At 50.0% G+C, this 22,687-nt stretch overlaps 1 protein-coding gene across 1 annotated transcript in view; it reads right to left on the bottom strand.

The window, feature by feature from the left end:
- The window catches only part of CDH23 (cadherin related 23), a 204,658-nt gene extending 183,277 nt beyond the window's left edge, over positions 1 to 21,381 (bottom strand). The window contains exons 1-2 of the mRNA XM_075109417.1: positions 21,313 to 21,381; positions 16,325 to 16,402 (exon numbers count right to left, since the gene is read on the bottom strand). Of these exons, the coding sequence (XP_074965518.1) occupies positions 16,325 to 16,402; positions 21,313 to 21,379 (145 nt within the window). The 5' untranslated portion in view covers positions 21,380 to 21,381. The remainder of the gene's footprint in view (positions 1 to 16,324; positions 16,403 to 21,312) is intronic.
- Positions 21,382 to 22,687: the final 1,306 nt, after the last annotated feature.

Raw genomic sequence — 22,687 nt, 5'->3', positions numbered from 1 at the left:
AAATACCATCAAGGAGTTCATGGATGCTGCTGTTTGCTTATATTTCACTGTCAGCGCCATGCTATTATTTTTGTAGCATGATTGGTACTGCAACTCCAACAGCCAACAGGTGCCATAGAAATCGGGGTAGACCTTGAAAATACAACTTCATCCAGCACATTAACAAAATCCCACGTATTTGTCATCCAAAGACAGCACAGTCACACTGCATAATCTCTCTGCTATGGGATTTCCCCCTAAAGATTTCCCAGACATTCCTCTAGTGCTGGCAACATACCAGCGAGCACTGTCTGTTTGCTTAAAGCAGGGGCAATCAGTGGAGCAACTACCCACGTTCATTATCTACAGTACATGCTGTTTTGTCACTGTTGCTACCAGATGGCTGGGCTGGTGATGACGGGAGGTTTCAAGGGGGAAAAAAAAGCATCCTGGGGTTGACACAGCAGAGGACTATGTTACTAACTACTGCTCCTCAGATTAGAGCTGACCTGCAGAGGTCAGCAAATTTAGCTATGAAAATTCTAAGGTGGAGTTTTCTCTGCCCTTCAAAAGTTTCTGTTGCCAAATTCCCAAGAAGAGCTCGGATCCTGTCAACCACTGGATTTGCTCCAGCCACAGGAAATACCGGACTGCATGTGCCTCTGTGTAGGTTGCACATATGCATCAAAAGCTGTAAAAGCGCATAGAGGACCTATTTGCCAACTGATTTTGTATGAGTAGCTGGCCATAAAGCTCAGGCCCCATCACCAGAACGGCACCACTGAGGAATGAACTACCTCCTGCTCTCAGTCTCTTTTTCTTCCTTGCTCCTTTTTAACTTGTTTTGAACACAGGCATTCGACTGTAGTGTCGAATGAAGTCTTCATGAAGAAAGTAAAGAAGGCCGCAGGAAAGCCTAAGGGCTTACAGTTTGTGGTTTAAGTTATAGAGGTGTTTGGGACTTGCTTGCCCAGAAGTTGCCCGATCCCTGTTGGAAACCAAAGCATTTGGGGAGCACTGACCCTATTACTGTGGGCATGGTGAGGACATTAATACGAAATCCGTTCACAGCCTTTCTGCTGCTACACTCTTCTCCCCACCAAAGCTGATGACAGACACAGGAGGAGCTGGGGAGGAACAAGTCAAGAAGCCCAACCATCTGCAGGCGTAGCGAGCCTTAGAGCAGGTAGAAGCAAAACACGTACCAGGAGCTACCATGGGCTTGGTGGCAATTTCAGAGCCCAACAGCTCAAACAAATGAAACCAACCGGCCCAAGCCAGGATTAGCTGGGGAGCTGGATACGGAGCGGCAGCAAAACCAACTTGCTGGGCTGCTAGAGGCAAAGCCCACGGCACATACAGGTGAAAGCCGGGATCCTAAGTAGCTCCCACCTGAAGCTCCTAGGATGCCCCAAAAAGATGCTCTCGGTGAGATGGTTTCCAAGACAGGCTCTTTTCTGCACACATCACTTTCCGCTGTGAGTTTCTCAGGGCATGCCTAATAGCCAAACCCTTTTCTCAAGGGCTCAGGAACCCCAAAGAGGAGGATGTCTGCTAGTAAAGCTGCCTCAGACAAGGCAACGGCTCTTCTGTCCTTCAAGAACGCGTCAGGACAGGCTGATGATGCACATTTGCTCATCCCTTTGCCAGCAGAATTGAGGCAAGGAAGGCTGCCGAGGTTTACAGTCAGGGCGATGTGCATAAAACCAACGTATCATTTATTCAGTCAGTTTTGGCCCTCCCTAACAGTGAGCTGTCTGAAAGACCACCACAGCTTTCTCAAGTGTATTCTTACCTAAAACAATAATCTCTGTGAACAATTCTTAGTCTCCAGCTTGTTTAGACAGTGCAGACTATAAAACCTGAGCCATTTTAGGAGGATATAGTGCACATTGTACCCTGTCTTCCCTTACCTGAGCCATCAGATCGAGTTTACAGGACAAACAGGGATAACCCCAAATCAGAAATTCACTTTCTATTAGTACTGTTGGCAACATCTGTGGGGCAGTCCTGTCTGCAACCTTTGCTGGAAGCCAACCTGCACAGGACAAATGCTACACAGCAAAAAATTCAGTCCCCACAAACATGCCTGTCCTTTGCAACGCTTGCCCAGCTTGTCACAAAATCAAAGACCCGCGGCAATACTCTATCAGAAAAAAGGACTCGCTTTAGGGAGTCGGAAGACTATGAATGGTGACAGACAAACTGCTTCATCCCTTTGTGCTCAGGGTGTTTTCCAGGCTGGCTTGTGCACCCTGGCATACAGCAGCTGTTTGGATAAAGGGTATGGAAGAGAACAGGGATAAAAGGTACAGTAAAGGCTTTTGAAATTAATTCAACAGTTTCAAAAGCAAACACTCTTTGCTACAACTTCCCTTTCAAGACAACAGTCATCTTTTTCTTTCCCAGAATTTCCCTTGCAAATCCTTCCAAGCTCTTTTTTCTCCCTCACTGCTTTGAGCTGAGCTCCAGACCCCCTTTTGCACTCTCCCAAGCAGCGAGCGGGTCACCTGCCTGCCTTCCCCTTGGCATCAGCCTGCTCTGCCCGGCACTGCCAGCTGGGCAGTGCCGTGGTGCCGAGCTCTCTCCGCCTCACCTGATCAGTCACTCACCAGCTCATTTGTTTCAGATTGGACCAGACAATACCTGCTGCACAGTACCTCTCCCTGTACGGCTCCCTCCCTGCCTCCCGAAAGCATCCCCCCTCCCCGAGGAAGGCGGGGGGGACCACGCACATGTCCCCATCCCCAGAGACGGCAAGCCACCCAGCTGACAAATGCACGCTTGGCCAAGAGGGAAAGGGAGAGCAGAGAGGAGGCAGATTTGCAGGCTCTGATCCCAGGCACCTGACCCCCTCCTCTCCCTCGTTATGGATGAGGTAAATTAGCTGTGACACTCATTAGCTGCAGCTCCTAATTAGTGAAAATTAATATTGGTTTTGATAGAAGTGTTGGCTGAAGCTCTCCCAGGCAAAGGCATTATTGACCTTGTTATCCCGTTTAATAGCAAGTTACATCACAGAAACCACATTTCGTGGAGTCGACAGATTGCAGCCGCCTCCCACCCTCCGCAGCTCCCTTCCCTGCCGCTCAGGGAGACGGCCCCAGCCCCTGCCAGAGCACCCGCAGCCCCACTGGCGCCTGCGCCCATCCCTGGCACCATCCCAAGCCCCCTCCCCAGCAGCAGCTGTTTCCCACGACCAGCGTTCTTTCCACTGTAAGGCAACGGGGGTTTAACTTTCTCCTTTTGGCCATGCAATGGTAAATGGTGCAAACCTATACCCAGTTTTTAGGGCCATAATCATCTCTCTCTGGAACAGCGCCAGCCATTCCTCCCTGCCCATTGATATTGCTCCTCCCGACCGGCCGTTGAGAGAGATGGTCCCTATCCCTCCATGTTCCATCCCATTACGCTCCCCAATGGCCCAAGTAACTCCGGACTCACCCGAGGGCTTGCTTGCCATCACCTCTACTCACAGTTCAAAATAGTAAATAAATGAGAATAGCTGCAATGCAATGGCAATTACCATTTAAAAAGGAAAGAAATAAGAGCAGCATCCCTTGACCTCAGGGTTCCCTGCCCTTGGAGCCTGGGAATCTGAAGGTGGCTGATCAGCAAAGTAACAAACACCACTAAACAAAAGGAAAACATTTGCTAGCAAAGCTATGTATTTAAAAAAAAAACAAACAACCCTAAACTGTATTATTCACACATTAATAATAATAAAGATGTCAAACTGTCAGATAAGAAGTTAATCTCATTCAGAGCACAATTAAAGATGCCATTATCCAACCACCTGGGGCCACTTCCACTTTTACAACGCAGTGGGTTTAACAGATAGCAGGGATGAGACTCCAACTGGTGAAGTGGCCAACCCCCTTGTCACCACCCCCCACAACCCCACCGGCACCCTCCAGCCAGGGCACCCAAATGCCGATGTTGTTTCTTGCTAAAAAGAGGCTGCATGCCGATCAGAAGTTTCGGGGTGGTTTGTTGTTGGGTTTTGGGGGGGGGGGGGGGGGGCAGTCCTCCATTTCCAGGGCCAATGTCCCAGGGAAATGGGGTGCTGCCTAGGCAGCCCAAGGCCTCAGACCGTCCCTCCGCCCTCCTGCATGATGCCATGGCACAGCACGAAGGACGCAGGCTACACAACAGGCAAATCAGAACCAAACTAGTTGCAGTATCGCTGGTGCCTGGGTGAGCTTATATTTTGGGAAGGGAACCGTCAGAATATTGGAAAGCAGCATCCCCAACAGATTCCAGTGGATTTTACAGCAGGATGCCCACCAAGTGCATCACTTCCAGCTTTTGATATGAAATAATGAGCTCTTTGCGAGCAGCAGAGAGACCCTGAGCCTTTTTTTCCCCCCAGACCGCTGCTGCTGTTTAGGAAGCTGAGGCCAGAAAAGCTGGGTATTTGCTGCTGAACGCAAAGCCACAACCATCAAAATCTAGCCTTTATAGAAGGACCTCTAGAAGAGGGGAAATTTTGGAGAAAATCCTCTCCTGATCATCCTAGGACAGAGTCATTGGTCTGAAATCAGTGAGGACAATGGAGAGGCAGTGATTTATGCTCCGGACTTAATGGCAGCCTTCAGTCTCTCATTGCATACTGGAAATTCAATTGGTAACCTGGCAAGGTAGGAGGGCAAAGCTGCTGCAGAGGTTTTGCCCACAGACAGGAATTGCAAAGAATTACCAAAGACATCTCTGGCCACGCCAGCCCATGCACCGCCCCGGTACTGCCAAAAGGATGCAAAGTCCGAGAGTGGCATCTGACGTGGTATGTAAGGAAACATCTTACAAAAAATGCCCCAGTTCCCCTTGAGTCCAGGGACTTTTGTACCATTTTGTGGAGAAAGTCCAGCAAGAGCATTCAGACACTAATTGCTATTTATTCTGCAGGCCAAAGCAGCCTTCCCCATGTCCATGTAGCCCTCAAAACATATGGCTCCCATACACCTGTCCAGCCTGGCATCATAGGCCAGGTTTCTGTAATATTTAACACCACACGTGTGCTACTGCCATGCTTTTTCAGTCCTGGATAAGCCGCCACTATTTTAGATTTAGCCATAAATGACAAGGTTAAAAAAATAGCCAAGGGCTATCATGAAAGCAGCAAATTATTCTCAAGCTCTATTAATTGCATTCAAGACTCTGCTACACGTGTCCCATATGAGGCTCTGTGCTTTGTGCTACGGGCTGGGCTGTTTCCCTCCCTCCCGTGACAGGGTGGGGTAAGACATAGCAGAAGCGAGGCTGGAGCCAGAGCCCACTTCCCCCGTCCCCCCACGCAGCAGGATCCCAAAGCGAGGCACAGTGGGGTCCCTGAAAAACAGAGGTGCTGCTTTATTGTAGCCCTTGGTGCAAAGGGCAAGACTGGAAACGGAGACATGAAATTAGCCAGCTAATGACCTACTCAGCCCGACAATTCCCAAGCTGATGGCATGTTTTTGAGTGAAATTGAAAGAATCCAGATTTTTCTTAAAGAAACAAAAAAAAGGTAAATCAATAAATTTTATTTAAAATGCTCCCTCTCCACACCTTGCAAGCTTGCTCTGCAACAGGACCAGAATATGTTGTCTCTTCTTCCTCAAAATAGGAAACAAGCAGTGTGTGAAGTGAAAGAAAAAAAAAAAAAATACCCTCAGAAACAAGCTGCTTGTTTAAAATCTGGGGAGGCAACAGCCTCCCCCCGGCTCCTAGGAGACGCCTTTTCTACCTGCCATCTACCCGAAAACGGCCGCAAAGCGTCCCAGCACCAGCGGGGCTCACCCTCCTCTGTCCCTTGCTGTCAGAGTTGCATAAACATGATGGTTCCTGCCAATTTTTACGATTTTTGTGAGAGCATCCTGCTGCAGCATGATGATACCGGCTTGGGAATTTTCTTTTTTCCCCTTGCCCTCTCCACACAGAGCCCTAATTTATGACTATTTCCCCAACCCCACCGAAGTACGTGGGTAACAGCTTGTGGCTGATGTGCTTTCTGCAACCTGCCACTCCCACCTCTGTACCCGATGGGGCTGCAGGCAGCGTCCCAGGGACCACAACGGTTTTCCCAAGGCAAAGAACAACTTGCAGAAGCCAGGTAGATTTTTTTTTTTTTTTTCCACCTTTTCCTAGCAGCATAATGGAAAGCTGCTTTGGGGATGGTGGAAGGATGGTGCTTTCTGCGTGGTCCCTTTCACTTACCTGCCTTACCCTCCCACTGCGCCAAGTTTTACACCATTTTGTACAGAAATATTGTTTTACCTGGTAGGATGTGTTTAATCTGATGCGGCTGTCATATGGCAAAAGGTGCGTTTCAAGAGTCAAGGTTTTCCGCAGTGCTGTTACTTATTTTATAGTCTTCTGCCACATCTATTTCTTCCCCTCTATTTCCCAAAATCGTTAGTAACAACCATTAATCTCTGCCTGTGAGAATGCTCCTCTCTTCTCCCCACACCCTGAATTGTTAGTCTCCCTCGGACTTTCTTCAAGTCTTTTTGCCCTCCTGTTTTCAAATTAACTGCTTGAAATGAAGCTACGTTCCATAATACCTCTTGCTTCAAACCTCGTAATCAATTAGAAAGAAAAAAAAGAGAGGTTCCTCCGTATTCAGGTACCAAATCACCCTCCTAATTGGGCACATGCAGAAAGCCTACGCGCTACAGTACCGGAGCCTCAACAGAGCAGGCATTTGACAAACCCATGCAGATGAATGGAATAAAATTGAGTTACTAACCATTAAGTGTCAAGTGTTTGAAATCTTTCCCCCTCGTGTAAAGAGCAATATTAATAAATCTTCAAGAGAGGGAGCACACAGAGCTTATTCACTCTTCTGACCACCACTGCGAATTGAACAGATGCTTTCACTGAGTTGTCCAACAACGCTGTCTCCAGCTCCCCCCCCACCCGCCCCAAGTAGTTACAGTTAATTCAAAAGCCATCAATGCACGGGAGCAGTTTGACAGGAGGAACCAATTTATTAACTCCCCCTGCCAATCAAGCACACGAAGCCATTCAAAGCCAGAAAGGTGCATTAGCACAAGGCAGCGATCAATCGGTTTAAAAGCCAGGAGATGAGCAGAGGATGGACTCATGCGACAACACCAAGGTGGCCACCCCGCGCGTCCCGTGGTCCCCAACAAGCCCCCAACAGGGGATGCTCGCCAGGATAACGGCAGTGTTCTGCCTAGGCATTTCCCAACCGTCAGAGTTGTTTTCCACAGTCTTGGCGCCACGGCACGTACGCTTCCAGAAGGGTTCTCTTCTACCTGCTTATTTTCATATAGGAATGCGGTGGTTTTCCGTAATGAGGACTAGCTAAGTACATTCTCATGTTTTAATTGCTCAGATGATTTTGAGGCAGGTGAAGAAACCTTTTTTACCTTTTTGTTGATTTTGTTTGGGGTTTTTTTTTTTTTTATGATTTCTTTTACAAAACTGAACACCAGGAAGCAACAACTGCAAACCGGTGTGGGGATGGAATAGCTTGATTTTTTATTTTAAAGGCAAAGTTATACTTCCATGGTGACCAATTATAGAAAGTTTTAATTAAAAGATTAATTTTTCACAAGGCTAGAAGTCTGAAAATTGCGTCAAAAGAGTCATTGAGGCTATCGTGGGATACCTTTTGCAGCAGCAAAAAGGAAAGCGCCTCAAACTGTTTCCCCACCTCAGGCAGCTGCCTTCGGAGCTGGATGCGTGCCTCTGCAGCATTTCATTGACAAACTTCGAACCGTGCAAGCGGCTGGATGCCAGCCCATCTCAAAACCATCTATTCCCAGCACCCTTCACTCGACGCACCTGCCACTTCACCGCGGCCCCAGGCTAGATGGCAAAGCACACCGAGATGCCAAGCGTAACGCGTAACGCTCCATCGCAGCATGAACCTTGCCTGCGCGTTGTGTAACGCAAGGGAATCTCCCGGCCTCCTCTCACGTGTTCTCGCTTTGCTCCTCAGTCAATAAAATTAGCCAAATTGTGGTGAAGCAGGCCCAGATTGCAGAGATCTCGCATGAAAACGTTGTGCGCAAACATAGAAGTAGGGGGCAATGGGGTGTACTTCTTCTTCTTCTTTTTTAAGCTTACACAACCCAAATATATCAAGCTCCTGATCAGGCAAAACGCACAAGCATGTTTATCACTGTTTGCAACCGCTGCTTTTTTTTTCTAAGAAGTCCCATTGATAGACTCAAAGTGAAAACACAGCTCGCCTTCCCCACCAAAAATAAAAATTATGAGTGTACGCATATGCAAGTATTTCCCTGCAGTATAAGGAAATACTCTTGGCCCATAACACATTCCCTTAGAACATTTATTCCTCCACAAAGATATATATATGTATTGCTCCTAATTTGAATATATACACATACACACACGCTTTTCCCCCTGCCCTGTGTTTTTTTGCTTTACCAAACTTGATTCACATTGTTACCCCTGCTCTACATCAGGTTCTTCACCCCTGCTAATGCCTCTAACCAGCCACAAAGGCCTGATTTAACTGAGCTGGGGTGGTATGGACATCCACGCCTGGACACTCCAGAGTAACAGAGTGCTCTGCTGAGCACAGCCCAAGAGCCAGCAAGAAGCCAGCCCACAAACGAAGCTCCCACAGACAGTGCTGTACAGATAATTAATGCTACTAAAGTAATCTCAGACATAAAAACCACCCCAGGCCTCGTTACCACAAACACACATCTTTGTTTCTTTGGGAAGGACTTGGCCCACGTGCGGGGGCTCACACACCCGAAGGTGGAAGGTGGCCAGATCAAACCTTCACATGGTTTGATGAGGCGGTTACCAAAAGCAAGGTTACCCTGACATGCTAATTAGCCCATATTGCAAATACACTTTCTTCCCTCTCTCTTTCTTTCCCTTCTTAAACGTAAGCATTAACCTTATTGCCTATTAGCAAAGCAGATATGAAAATTTAAGTGATTGATGAAGTGATTAATTTAATGACACAGAGTTAAGGGTGGGGGGGAGCATTTTTTTTTTTTTTCCTTTAAGTTTCCTGATGTTGGGAATAACTAATTTTCTAGCCTTAAGTTTTCATTAATGATGCTGTACTTTGTACAGCTCAACAGGTAATTTCATCAACGGGCCTTCTAACGACAAGTGACAGAAGGACTCGCGTTACGAGAACTGAAATCCCCTTCTTAAAATACGCCTCGAATACTGTTGTTCGTTAGGGTCGTTACCACACTTAAACAAGGCTGTCCTTTGCAGGGCACTCAAGAAGCCTGCAAATCCAGTTTTAAACAGCGAATAACCATTGGATGATAATATTGCTTTCAATTAATACTGAAAATGGAGGTGATGTTCCTATAGCCATCCTTTCTAAAGGAGAATACTCACACCCGCTCTCAGTGATGCTTATAATAAAACTTGCAATGCAGATTTCCTATTTAAAAATATCTCGAGATCTCTTGCAGTCAGAGACTAGCATCTTCCTCTGGAATTATCCTTTCTAAAAGGCCAAATCAATTCTGCTCGCTGCACACACGCAAGCACCCCGCTGGGGTGACGGACACGTACATCCTCGCACTGTCAGCTGAAGGGGCGCGTGGGTTCCAGCCTCTGTACGGAAAACAGGCTGCAAGTACCTGCTGTAACACCAGCCCCAAACCCCGACGCCACGCGGAGCAACGGCCACGTAAAATAGCTGGGCTTCGCGTGCCTGCCAGGGACACGCAGCCTTTTTGCTGGTTGCTGGTAGCACCATACTCAGGTCAGTTGAGGGGTTGGTTTTAAAAGCAGAAAAAGCAACGTTTCCCCAGACCCTACACTAAAGGTAGCAAACTAATTCTGGCCCTGGGAAGATGAGTTGTTCCCCTCTCATCCTTTTCTGAATGGGATGGATAACCTCAGGGGGGCCAGCTCAGAGCAGCACCAGCTGGAAAGCCTATGGGAAACATCCCAGGCTGGACCCGAGCCCACATTTAATCCCTGCTGGTTACAGCAGCATAGCTTCACCGTCAGCTGAAGCTGATCTGAGGCAACACCACAGCGAAGGGATAGCCTGCCCCTGCCCTCCTGCACCATCTTGACTCCTATGACTTGATATATCCACCTGATGTTGCAGCTCTACCATCAGCTAGGCCTAAATTTTGGTCTAGCTGAAAAACTAGCTTTACAGACTAGAAGAAAAAATAAAAATCCTTAAACAAACAGATGCTAGCTGTACCCGAAACATGTAGTAGTGGTGTAACTGGGATGGGGAAAGGTCCTGGGGCTGTTGCACCCATCTTACTTCCACCTGCACGTTCCCACCTTGCCTTTCTGAAAAGGTATTAGCTTTTCTTTGGAGCACTTTTGGAGCTGTTTCAGCAAACTAACACATGGACACAAAAACACAGGGATAGTTTTCCTGCTAACTTGGCAGGCATGACCAGCTCAGCACAGCCCTGGCTGCAGGGAGAGCAGTAGCACACGGCTGGAACGGGTGAAGCTGGATGGAGGCTTAATCACTGCACAATAACCTTGGATGGAGCACCTCTAAAGGGAAGGCAGGTGGTATCTTTAAGGCACAGAGGCCCTTCCCCACAAATTCAGCCACGTATGCAGTCACAGGAAGGAAGAGCCTGGCAGCATTGGCTTGAAGAGGGCACGGCCACTGCTTTAACACACATCTCTTACAAACAAGTAGGCTTTCCCAAGCTCTCCATCCACTCTACTACCAGAGCCACCACATTTTCCAAAAGCATCCTCCAGCTTGCCAAGTTTTGCAAGAAGCCAGCCTACCTTGTGTCACTCACAAAGGGCCTTGCGCTGCCCAGGGCTCCCAGTGCACCCGGTGCTGCCTTGCTCCTTTCAGGGACTTAACCCCAAACTTTAAAGCCATCCTCTGGTCACACTTCCTTAGTACCCAGTCAGCACCTCATTAACAGTATGCCCACAATGCTTTCTGGTCTTGCAGCCCTGACTTTTAACCCCGTGGTGAGTAGAGATTAACTTAATTTTCTCTTTTTAGCTTTAATACTTAATTTTGAGCAAGGGGGATACGAGAGCAGGTACGCTAGGGCAGCCCCCGTGCAGCAGGAGCTGCATGCCCCTGCAAGTGGATGCAAGGAGGGATGCCAGGAGACAATGGGAAGAGAGTTCTGTGCTCAAACGCCCACGGGTCCCCCCTCCAAAGCTGTCCCCAACAGATGGCCCACAAGCCTCATGCATGGATATCTGGCCCAGACAGCTCTGAAACAATTTAATCAGTCCAGAAGTATGCAGAGACCAGAGAGCCAGCACTCTTTTTCCTTCCAGTGATGCATTAGGCGAGTGCCATCATGGAGGAGCCCTGCCACCGCAGATGCCTACAGCCGTGGGATCAAACAAGCAGGCAGGATTTAGCAGAGACAGCCCGTGCGCAATCACACACAGATAACCGTATCTTCAGCAGCAGCTTGAATGGCCCAGCACCCCTGGGGACCTTACCCGGGTGCCAAAGCATCTGGCTGGACCAGAGCACTGCAGCGGCAGAAGAGATGATTGCCTTAGAAATTACAGATGCAGTGCAGGGAGGATGGCAGCCTTCCCTGCCTGGAGAAAAGCCCTCTGGCCTGGTCTTCGCCTAGGATGGATAATCAAGTCAAGCCATCCACAAATATCAGAGGGACAGGCTGCCTCAGGCCCACGTGCGGAGTTACCAGTGCGCACCCTGCCGCTGCCTGCTAAACACTGAGTTCCTCTTCCAGTCCTCTTGCGAAGTAACTCTCCACCCCAGAAGGCCCTGGAAGGCAAGTGGTGATAACACACCAACCTAATTACTTTAATCACCACCAGCCTACAAAGTACACCTACTCTGTAGCGGTGTTCTGCTATCTCTGGCCCCTCTCAGGCTGCAACAACTTGGGGTACACAGCAAGAACCCCACTCCATGGAAAAGGTCCACTATGGCCCATTTTGGTGAAGTAGGTCTCAAAGACCAAAGTTCAGCTCTGCCCCTCAGAACTTGGTAGAGAAACATCCATATGCTTCTGAGCCCCTTAGCTGTTGTGGGTTTCCCTGGGAGAAAAAGAAAAAAAATAAAATAAGCTTTCCTCTCAAATTCCTGTTGCCTTCTCCTGTGAGCAGAGGAGGTGGTCTGCTCAACATAGCCCACCCTAGAAGGGCTCCAGCTTGCCCTGGGAAAGAGTAATCAGAGTTCCCCACTGCAGAAAGTCAAACCACACCATCATAAACTTGTCAGGCCACAAAGCTCTCCTACTGAGAGCCACGAGCCAGACTGGGATCCTCAAACGTCCAACAGCACAGCCAACAGACAGCCGGGTACCCGGAGCAAGGCTGCTTCCACATGCATGCTCCCCGGCGGAATTCATGACTCCGGCAATGCCACCAAGAGATTTGGGTGTCTCCAGCAATCACCCTCTCTTCTACTGTATTTAGCTGAAATTCCTGCACCAGTGTTTGGAAGTCACCATCTGCAAGACCGCAGACGAGCGGGGCTTTTTGTAAGCTCACAAAGGCATACCCACCCTGTTCCCAAAACATGATGTATTTACGGTGCATTTACCAGCTCAGCAAAAGTTGCTCATAGCAAAGGGGGGCAGAAGTACATAAAACTCCCTGTCAATCATCCATCTTTCTGAGTATGGCAAACCTAGGGGATGGAGAGCACAGCCCACGCCTCCTGGGGGAGGCATACAGCTGAAGGGAAGGAGCAAGGGGGCTTTGAGCACAAAGCACAGCCCTGTACCTTACATACACACACTCTTATGCTTTCAAGCCCCCCTCTGTCTCCTTTCCTGTGCCCATCTCCACCCCCTCGCAAGCACTGTCCTCATCAAACCCCAGCCACCCATCACTCCACATCATGGTGGCACCAAGCTACCGAGTCAGGGAGCACGCAGGCCTTTGCCCAAAAACCCTGCTCCCAGCCAGGCTCTGCTTGCTGAGCCAGCACCGCTCGGGGTGTCACTTGCTAGCAGCCCTGACCATCAGGCTCGCCGAGTTAGCGCTTCTCCTTGGCCCCACACTGTCATGGGTTAACAAGCAGGAGGAGATGCTGAGGCAGCCGACTTTGGGGGACCTGGGGCCGAGCATCCCGCCAGGCACTGGAGGCACCCCAGCGGTACTCACAGGAGAGCATCCCTGCAGGGTGGACAGCCGAGAGCCTCAGCTGCACAATCTCCTGCCCAGAAATAGCTAAGGGAATCAAATAGCAGGCAGCCTTAGCAGAAGCCCTGGAGCAGACCAGCCTCCCCACCTGCCAGCCTTCATGGGTGCCTTTCCCACCTCTGCGCCCTTCACTGGCATCTACTCACACCCGCATTGCCCAGGGGGTTGTCAAGCCTTGTAACGAAATCCTGGAGGGTGTCCCCCCCGTCATGCACCGCTCAACCTCAGTGGGCTTTACAAGGGAGATCAGTCCTCCAAATTTAGTCCCCTCTCCCAGTTCTGAGCAGGACCAAGCTCTGATGGGGAGAAGGGACATGTTACCCCCAGACTACCCGGGCAACCTTGCCCCTGACACACCATGGCCTGGGAGCAAAGCCAAGTGCGTGCCATCAGCTCGGCTGCAACAATTAAAGCGTTTCCCCCTATTTTAAAAAAAGACAACATTATTCCAGTGATACTAAAATGTTATCGCTAGGATGAAGTGGAATTACGCTTGTGTGAATGGCCTCTTTTGTCATGCATTTTGCAAGGCGTTGAGGCATGAAAGCTTTCAGAGAAACTCGGGTGAATCCAAGCTAGGTGGTTATAAGGCTAGTTGCAGACCTGACATGATGGATCATCTTTATTTTCCCATTCCTGTCTGGCATACAGCAAATCCATTTGCTGGGCAATTAGACTCCAGTCATTACATTATGCTAAGATTACACTCCTTTTGCAGCAGGGGGTACCCCAACAAAGAGAAACCAAGAGCACCAAGCCTGTCCATCCCCACTTGCTGACAAATCCAGGGCTACAGGTAACCCCACCTGCAGCAAAGCCGCTTCTCCAGCATGCTGGTGAGCATCACGCCTTCCCAGAGAACTCCAGCAACTCACCCAGCATCAATATCCACACCACTTTCCCTTAGCCACAGTCCTCTAAAAGGTTTGGAATAAAATGAAATGGCCCTTGGAATGATTTTGCTTAAGGCAGTGAGCAGCACGATAAAGACAGACGGTCCCTCTCCTGCAAACTCTTCTTCTAAGGGCCGTTAACCAGCCAGCACTTCTGCTTTCAGAGTAACACACACCATCATCCAGCTACCAGCAGCTGACATGGGCTCTCCCGGTGTCCCATCTCACCTGTGCCACCATGGCCCAAAGAGCCATCATCCTTCCTCCTCCTCTCCAGGCATCTCCCCCCCCCTTCTCCTGCAAGTTTATTCCCTGGCCCCTTCAATCGCTTTCACCTCAAGCTCACATCTCTTATTCCCCAGGCTCCCCCTCCACGCGTGCGTGCGTGTGTTCCATTACTTCTGGGTGAAATAACCGACTAGAGGGTCAGTCCACCTGAAAATTGCTCTCCCTGGACCTAAATGAAACAGATGGGCATTGATGATGTTTTGGGAGAAATTAATCAGCCTGGACCGGCAGCATCACCAGCAGCTCCCTCGGCCCGATCTCACCTAATGAATTCTGAGCTCTCAGTCTTAATAGCTCCTGACAAGACTAATTTACTCTTGTAAGTGATTAGAGGGGGAATGATCTCTTAATTGTTGCTTAAGATGCCTTTCGGCATGGCAGGCAGCAAGCAGGGACCGCTCAGTTTGGGGCTAGGTAAGGCTGTCCCCAGGGATGCCGTAGGGAGGCGAGGAGGGGTCTGCACGGGGCCGTCCACGCAATGCCACGACGATGGGCACTTCTAACAGACCCCCAAAAAGAAGCCGTGTTTTTTTTCTAGGTAAGAGGCACCACATACAGTTCTGCTACTTACACCCCAGTCAGGATATAAGAAAGGTGTTTCCAGATTACATCTTTTTATTTTTTTTCTAAAGTTAATAAGCTGAATTCCAAAAATATCTACTGACAGCAGAAAACACCAACGCTGTTTGTCAACACTTTCCAGGCTGACATTTCCCTCTAGTGCGTCTGAAAACAAAATCCCAGGGTGCCAATATTCTTAAGAGTGAATTTGATTTCTGTACAGTGCAACACAAAGTTTAAAAAAAATAAAATTCAACCCCAATGTAATTCCAAGCACAATTTTACTTGTACAATATCTCACTGGAAAAGCAGACTGTCAGAAATCTTCCCCCATTTTCTGCCAAAATAGAAGTTCAGTCCAATTCCCATAAGGTATTTCAAGCTCAAGTACTTCAAGAACTGCGTACTCTGCGAGGAAGCATTTCCATTAAGCGGTTCCCAACCAGCTCTCACTCCTGCTATTGCACAGCTGCTTCCTTCCCTGGGACTGCCAGGGCACATTCAGCACAAAGTGTATTTGCAGGGACACCAGCAACCAAGGGGCAGGGAGCATACAGACAAGCAAAGCAAAGCAGCCGGGTGTAAAATGATCTGTAAGGGGTGGGCTTGCTGAAGGCGGCTGTGAAAAACGACACGGACACAAGTCATCGGGGGGCCGGGGTGGGGGGGAGTGGAAGGAATTTGAAAAAATATTACAGTGAAGTCAGGTCCTTCCTTTCCTTATGTTCTTCACAGCTTGCCTTCTGCAGTGCTGTGAGTAAAGGCACCCAAGCAGCAGTTTTCAGTATTATTTTCCATTGCAAATAAACCTGAGCATCACCGCAAGACAAAACCCCCCAGGCAGAGGTCTACGGCTCCAGCAAGCCTTCTCCTGAGGACGCGTCTCTGCAGAGCTCACCGACTACCCAGGAGCTTCCACACCGTCTATCCAAAACTCGCCACCAAGACTCCACATCCTGCCTCCTTGCTCAGACACCACCCCAAACCCCACAGGCGAGATACCGTGGGCTGCAAAAGATGCAACCAAGGGGACTCCCAAGAAGAGACAGAAGCCTCAGCTAGAAGCCCTGGTTGAGCTGAGCAGTGACTAGAGGAGACCTCTCCAGAGCCCTCCAACCCTTGACAGCTCCGGTGACCACTTAGGTGTGGGCAAGAGCACTTTTTTAAGGAGGCTGCTGCTTGGGTTGCATGGTTGAATGTGGCGGTAGATATGAGAAGGGGCCTCCATAGCCTCCATCCCAGCTGCCCTCCGCTCCCAATCGATTCCTCCCACATTAAAAGCCAGTCACGAGCCCTGATTGAAAAGCACAAGTTTAATGGACTGAGAGTCTGGAAAGAGGCTGAGAATGACCAGGTCGATTTCTGCATTTACTAAAACCCAATCCTTACCTAAATAAAGAAAAATAAGCTACATCTGTCAGCAAAAAGAAAAGCATTTCTTTAATCCTTTTCCATCAGCGGGTTGGCAGCATTGGACCCCCAACCCGCAGGCATGCCCCACTTACCCACAGGCGTATCCTCATTAATCAGCAGATAGGTGTCAAAGAAGTAGTTTATGAAGTACGGCAGCCGATTGCCCCGACCTGGGAAGAGGACAAAAGCAAGGCGTTATTTCCCTGGCACGTCGCACATGGACCAGCACGGCTAGCAGAGGCTCAGGGCACAGAGAGATGCACGCTTGCTACTTGGCATCGTGATGGAGAGGGGTACCCCCAAGATGAGGGCTAACAGGGGGACAGAAAGCATCGCGAGGTCCCCCTTAGAAGCTGCTTGGAGACCCGCTTCCCTCCATTGGCCTTTGTTTTTTTTTTTTTAGTATTTTCTTTTGCAGGGTGGAAGCAGAGGGGAAGGGGCAAGCCAACAGCTCAGGGACAAGGAATATCAATTATTTTTTTAACGCATGATTAATATCACTTTGTTCCCACGGTTGAGAGCCTTTCACCTTGTCAGCCATCCCAGCAAAACCTGGTGTACCTCCCTGCTCCCATCACCTGATCGCTTTTCCCTCTAATTGCCTCCTTTCACCTTTAATAACCAGGCTCACTTCTTTCTGCTCACTTGTTTTAGAGCTGGAAGCTTGCGAGCCTGCCCCCAGACCACAGCACCCCACGCTGCAGCCTCATTAGGTGACAGAGTCAAGTTCAGAGCACGTAGGAGAACGACGACTGCAGCCTGAACCAGGGGAAAAGTCAACCAGGAAAGATTTAACATTCAAGGGACGCAGGAAGAGAGGTATCAGGAGAGAAATAGAATGATTTTCCAAGAAAGTTTAGTGTTGACCAGGCTGCACTTGAGGGATGGGTTTCCCTCGATATGCAGCCGGAGCCAGCCAAGCCTGCAGGCTTTAAGAAATGGAGTTCAGCTACCAGCCATCAAAACCAGGGCTGAGCTTGAGGAAGTGGTGTGGCCAAAATAGTTCACACCCATCGATGGGGAGTCCTAGGAACCAGTCCCAGGAGAGGAAGAGGCAGGACTGGGGTCCAAAGCACAGCCCCTTCTCAAGGAGACTTGCTGGAAGTGATAGGGCATCGCTTCCCAGCTGTGACACCTCATAACTGCCTTTGGTTTGAGCTAAGGCAAAAACCAAGATGGTGCAAGTATAGAAAACTGCCAGCAAAGCAGCAGCGTGATACCCCCTTGCAAAGCCCCACCACACCAGATGCAGCCAGGCTCCTTTCAACACAGCCATTACAGAGCATCACCTCCATCATTACCCCAGCCATGCTGCAACAGCAAAGATGTTGCTTCAGGCAAAGCCATAACAAACCCCAGATGAGATTAGGTGTCCAGATTTCCCTCCTGACCATACTATGCTTTGCCACCACCCTCATGCCCTACACTTCAGCATCCCACCTTAAGAATGAACCAGAAGATGATGTTTCAGCATCCTCTTCACCTACCCAAGCTCCCAACTGAGGGAGATTTTCCTGAGACCCTTCAGGTGCAGGTCCCAGCTGTGCTCATGCACAAGCCTGCTTAGCACCCATGGGAAACCCACTTAGGGGGAGAAGGGGGCAACATGGGCACAGGATGGGGGGATGGAGCCTGGGTTCCTCTGGAGCTCCCTCTGTAACAAGACAGGGGTTTTCAGCCCTGCCCTTTTTCCCCCGCTTGAGAAGCGGGAAAGCACTAGAGGCAGTGCTCTTGCAAAGGCACGTTTAAATCTCAGCCTCTGGAGTACCTCGAAAGAAAGTTAGAACCACCCCGACAAAATGCGTTATTGAGAGCTAATGGCATCTCCAGAGGTTTCAAAGCACACTCGTAGCTGGCTGCCATGCCAGGCTTTGAAGGGGGCAGGTGAGGCTAACACACACCAAGCAGCCCTTCCCGCAGGGGACTTGCTTCTGCAAGCCCCTCTATTTCAACATATATTTATTAATATCACCAGTATACTAAAAATAAGTTGCATCTTCCAAATCCAGCTGCTTCAGGTGCTGGGAGGCATTCAAACCACCAGTCTGCAAGCACACAGGATCTGTGTGTTAAGAGGGGAGGGCGACTGGCACGTGAGAGCTGGGGAAAGCAGGAGGCGGCTCCAGAGGCAGGGCTCTGCTTTGGGCTGCAAATCCCAGGATAAAGACCAGGCTGTCATCTCACTGCCGGACTGTCAGTGTTCAGAAGGGCAGTGTGTAATGGGAGAGGATGGAGAGAGCATCTGAATGCTACAAAAATGGAGGTCAAAAGATGCACACTATGACGAAAGGAAACCATCGCCCGAAAAATAAGAAAAAGGGATGCTGTGCCTTCAGCCACAGCCCCATCAGCCCTGTCCTCCTGGCCAGCCTCAACACTTGCATCCCAACCACAGCTCTTTCCTGCTCCCCTGCAGCCCAGAGCGCTGCCGAGGGCTGAATCCTTGGGACACCTACAGGAACCCTCTCCCCAATTCAGATATGGCCGTAAGCTCTTACCCTCCAACCTGGATGCTGTCAAAAGGTGCCTAGGCAGTCTGTGCAACAGAAGTTTCCCACACACACGCCCTGCCACCTAGTCTAAGGTGGCCAGAAGGTTTCCTTTCACATTTAATCCAGGACTGTCAATGTTTTGTTGGCTTTGGGCATGCTGGTCCTTTCACAGAAATTAATTTGGTAATCACAGCCAGGCACCCCATACCCTAAAAGTGAGTTCACGCTTTCCCAAAGGCATCGCTGTGAATCAGCCGTCATCTGTGGCTTCATCTAATGGATCACCAGCTGGATTTTCCTTCTGCAAGACTGTTGCTATCACCCAGCTATACCCTGGGAATTACCATCCCGGTATCAACTCAACACAGCTCTTACCCATGGTCCCCCAGCAGGGTGCATGGCAGAAAACCATCACTTCCACCACACACTTGTAACCCTTTATTCCTCCTTCAAGTCCTACTAACAGGGTCCAAGGGATCACAGTCAACATTGTTTTGATACGCTGGGAGATTTTCTTCTCTGTATGTCTTCCGCACCTGCTCCACATTATTCCTGTAAAACCTGATGCTTATTTGCCCTTGAGAGTCAATACTCATGTCCTTGGCCATCGCTAGTGCAAGAGCATGGCAATCATGGGGCTGTTCTAGCTGGCATCCCTCAGTCCCTCCCATCCTGGAGACAACGAAGGTCTCCTCCCATCCCTGGTGCGGCAGTAGCTGGGTAGGACTGTGCAGACTTCACTGCCACGCCAGAGCTAAGCCATCCTCTTCCAAACACACCAGGCCCACTCGTGCTGCACTTCTGCATCTGCCCTACCAAATTGCTTTGCCAGAAGTTTTGCAAGTCTTCCAGGAGAGGAGCTCCATCACCAACAGTCTCCAGGTCATTTGGTAGTGCATCCACACGCTTCCCCCAATCCCAGACAGAAGCGTTGTGCCAGAGCCTGGTTATCAAGGGCAGGCACTCCTGGGGGAGATGACAACCAAGCCCTGGGCTGGGCAGGGTTTAGGAGAGAGGAGGCTTGCAGATCAGCAGTGTGTCAGCTCCAAATCCCCATTTCCCTGTGCTGCCTCTCCAAAGCTCTGCAGCTTGCTGTTGCCTATCCGCTATGTCCAGCCAGGTACCTGGAGCAGGGCCGTGCACATACCCGCTATGGGTGCTGCAACTGACTGCACAGGGAGGGTTGAAGGAGCAAGTCCCCAGCCAGGCAAGAAAAACCCATCATCCCACCTCCAATGGGATGTACTGGACCACTTGGGGCAAGTAATCTCTCCATGGGGCAAACTGTAGGAGGCTCAGACTAGGGCAAAGGACTTGCTGAGTTATGTTTTTTAATTATTTTTTTTCCCCCCCTTCCAGAGGGGTGACAGGGCAGTTAACTGGTGAGGCTATACTTGATCCAGTAAGACACCAGAGGGAGATCGACTGCGCTTGTCAGTCACAGCTAATGTCATCCACTGACTGCTTAATCAGGCTGCCAATCTGGGCAAGCCATCTTGAAGCTTTAATAGGAGGAATGGAAAAAAAAGCGCCTTTATTCCAAAGGGCACAGTGCTATCAAATGGACGCACGTTCGCTCTTGTTTATCAGCAAGCACCACACAGACACAAACCCCCCCCGGCCTCCGTCGCCCCCCCCAGCACCCGCGGGCTTTAGCCCATTCATGCAACAATCCCAATTTTCACGGGGCTTTGCTCTACACTTGTGGTTCTTACGCATCCCAGGATATGCCAAAGCCCGGCCCAAGAGGCACATTTGCTGCACCAGAAGGCAGTTGTCCCACGAGCTCCCACCCGGCAGCCAGGCTGGACCCCACACGCCAGGGAAGACCAAGAGCATCGTGCTGGTGGAGCAGAGCCCAGTGGTGGGAGGAAAGCAGACCGTGGAGTCTTTGCCTACCCAAAGCCCTGCCCTTCCCTCCAGCTGGAATTAGAAAAGAGGTTTTGCAGCTTGGAGAGGAGTTATTTCCCACACAGTATACATTAAAGTACAGATCAGGTAATAATTTTGCTGCTGAAAGCACAGGGAGAGCACTGCCAGTAATACCTCCCCTGTTGAACAGCTAACAAGCTTCTGGTTTGCATCTTTGCCTTGTGTCCGCTCCCTCTAATTTTCATTAGGTTTTATTTACATAAAATGACCTAACACTACATATATTGCCAGGTCCACCACCAGCTTTGACTTCGTGAACCCACGCCTGGAGGTTGCCAAAGCCTTCCCACTGAGAAACACCAGGAGCATCTACCACTGCTGGGTTCACCAGCACGTTCTCCTCCTCCTCCAAGCCTCTTTCCAGTTCCTCCCAGGAAGGCCATCTGATGCCACGTGTGCCCTTTTACCGACTGCAGGAAAAGCAGCTGCGCGGGGGCACAACATGCCGGTCCCCAGGACCGCATGCGATGGACACGGGCGGTCTGCTTACCCATGCCTTCCCCACCACCGCCGCCGCCATGCTGCTCTGCTTTTAGGTATTCACCAGGAGATCACCAACACAGCAAATATTACCCTTGTACCTCGCAAACACGAGACCCGAGCAGGGATAAGGGTGGGGAGAGAAGAGCACGGCACTGGACAGACAGGTGACTTACCCAGAGACACCAGCTCCAGGAGCAAGAGGGGAAGCAGAAAGCTGCCGGCAGCAGCGCGACGCTTCATGGTTCCTGCCAAAGAAGAAAGGCAGCGTCAAGTCCAGTGCTTTAGCATATTACCTTGTCCCCCAAAGCAGGCTCGGGGATGCAGCCCCTGTCCCAGCTTGCACCTCAGTGCCCCTAATCCACACTGAGACACCCAGGAGACTAATATTTTGTTAACACTTGGCTTTTATACCGGGCACTTCACCTCAGGAGTGCTGCCACCAATTTCCTAGTTCACACAGCCCCAGCCGTCCACTTGGCGAGCGCCGAATCAGAACCAGAATTAACCTGGTGTTTTTTCTTTTCATTTTCCAAAGTGTATTTGCTCATCTCACGCGAGGGGATAAGCCACGGTGATGTCTGCAGCCAGGCCCAGAGCAGAAGCAGCCCCAGCTGAGACGAGCTGCGCTGGTGCTGAGCAGGATGCTGAGGGTAAGGAAAAGCCACGGCAACCCAGGCGCCACGCAGCAGTGAGCAACCAGCGCCGGGATTTAAGGTGTTTTGGCAGAGCTGCGTGGAAAGCTTGACCCAGAGTCACTGAAGAGGCATCGGGATTTTGGAGGGCAAAGCAGAGCCCCTCAAACCTCTCAAACACCCAGGGAGCTGCGAAACAGGCACTGTGAGAGCGCTAGGAGCAGACAGGCTTGCAAACGTGCTCGCATCCCACTCTGCCTCTCAAATTTCCCCGGCTTCACATTCAGTACAGCATGTGACTCCTCATGACGAGGCAGCAGAATAAGAGAGTAACAAGGAGCTCCTTAGCATGGCTGCATCCTCCTGTGGTTTCCAGACTATTAAGTACAAAGCTCTTTCCAAACCAACCCCACAAAACCTCAGCAAAGTCCTGTTTTGCAAGGAAATTCATACATATGGTGTTTTAAAACATTCCACCCTGGAGCCAAAGATAAATCGTATAGGTTACATTCGACACATAGGCGAAACGTAACCCCCCCGGCGGCTCACACACAGCCAAAGTCCCCCACTCCAAAGCGGATAGGACATCTCCGTGACCTGTCTCCAAAGCTCTCCATATTTCTGCAGGTGCTGTGAGAGGGGGGGACTGGGGGAACGTTTTCCTAGCAGCTCAGCACATCCACACAGCAGCAAATCCAGGGCCATGAAAGGCAGAGAGCATACGTGACAGCCAGTCCTTCGGGCAGCAGACATGAACCTGTAGTTAAATCCATAAGCAGCTCCCACTTGAGATCAAGCGCTGACCTGAGCCATGAGGGCTGAAATGAGTAATAAATTGCAACTCCAATTTACCAGCCTGAGCGGGGACTTGTTACTCTTGCGACTGGTTATCTATACAGTAAGTTTTTGTTCATCC

The sequence above is a fragment of the Phalacrocorax aristotelis genome, chromosome 14 (assembly GCF_949628215.1).
Source record: "Phalacrocorax aristotelis chromosome 14, bGulAri2.1, whole genome shotgun sequence".
In the NCBI taxonomy this organism is placed as follows: domain Eukaryota; kingdom Metazoa; phylum Chordata; class Aves; order Suliformes; family Phalacrocoracidae; genus Phalacrocorax; species Phalacrocorax aristotelis.
The sequence above is the reverse complement of the archived record's forward strand: the minus strand, read 5'-3'. Positions and strand labels throughout refer to the sequence as shown.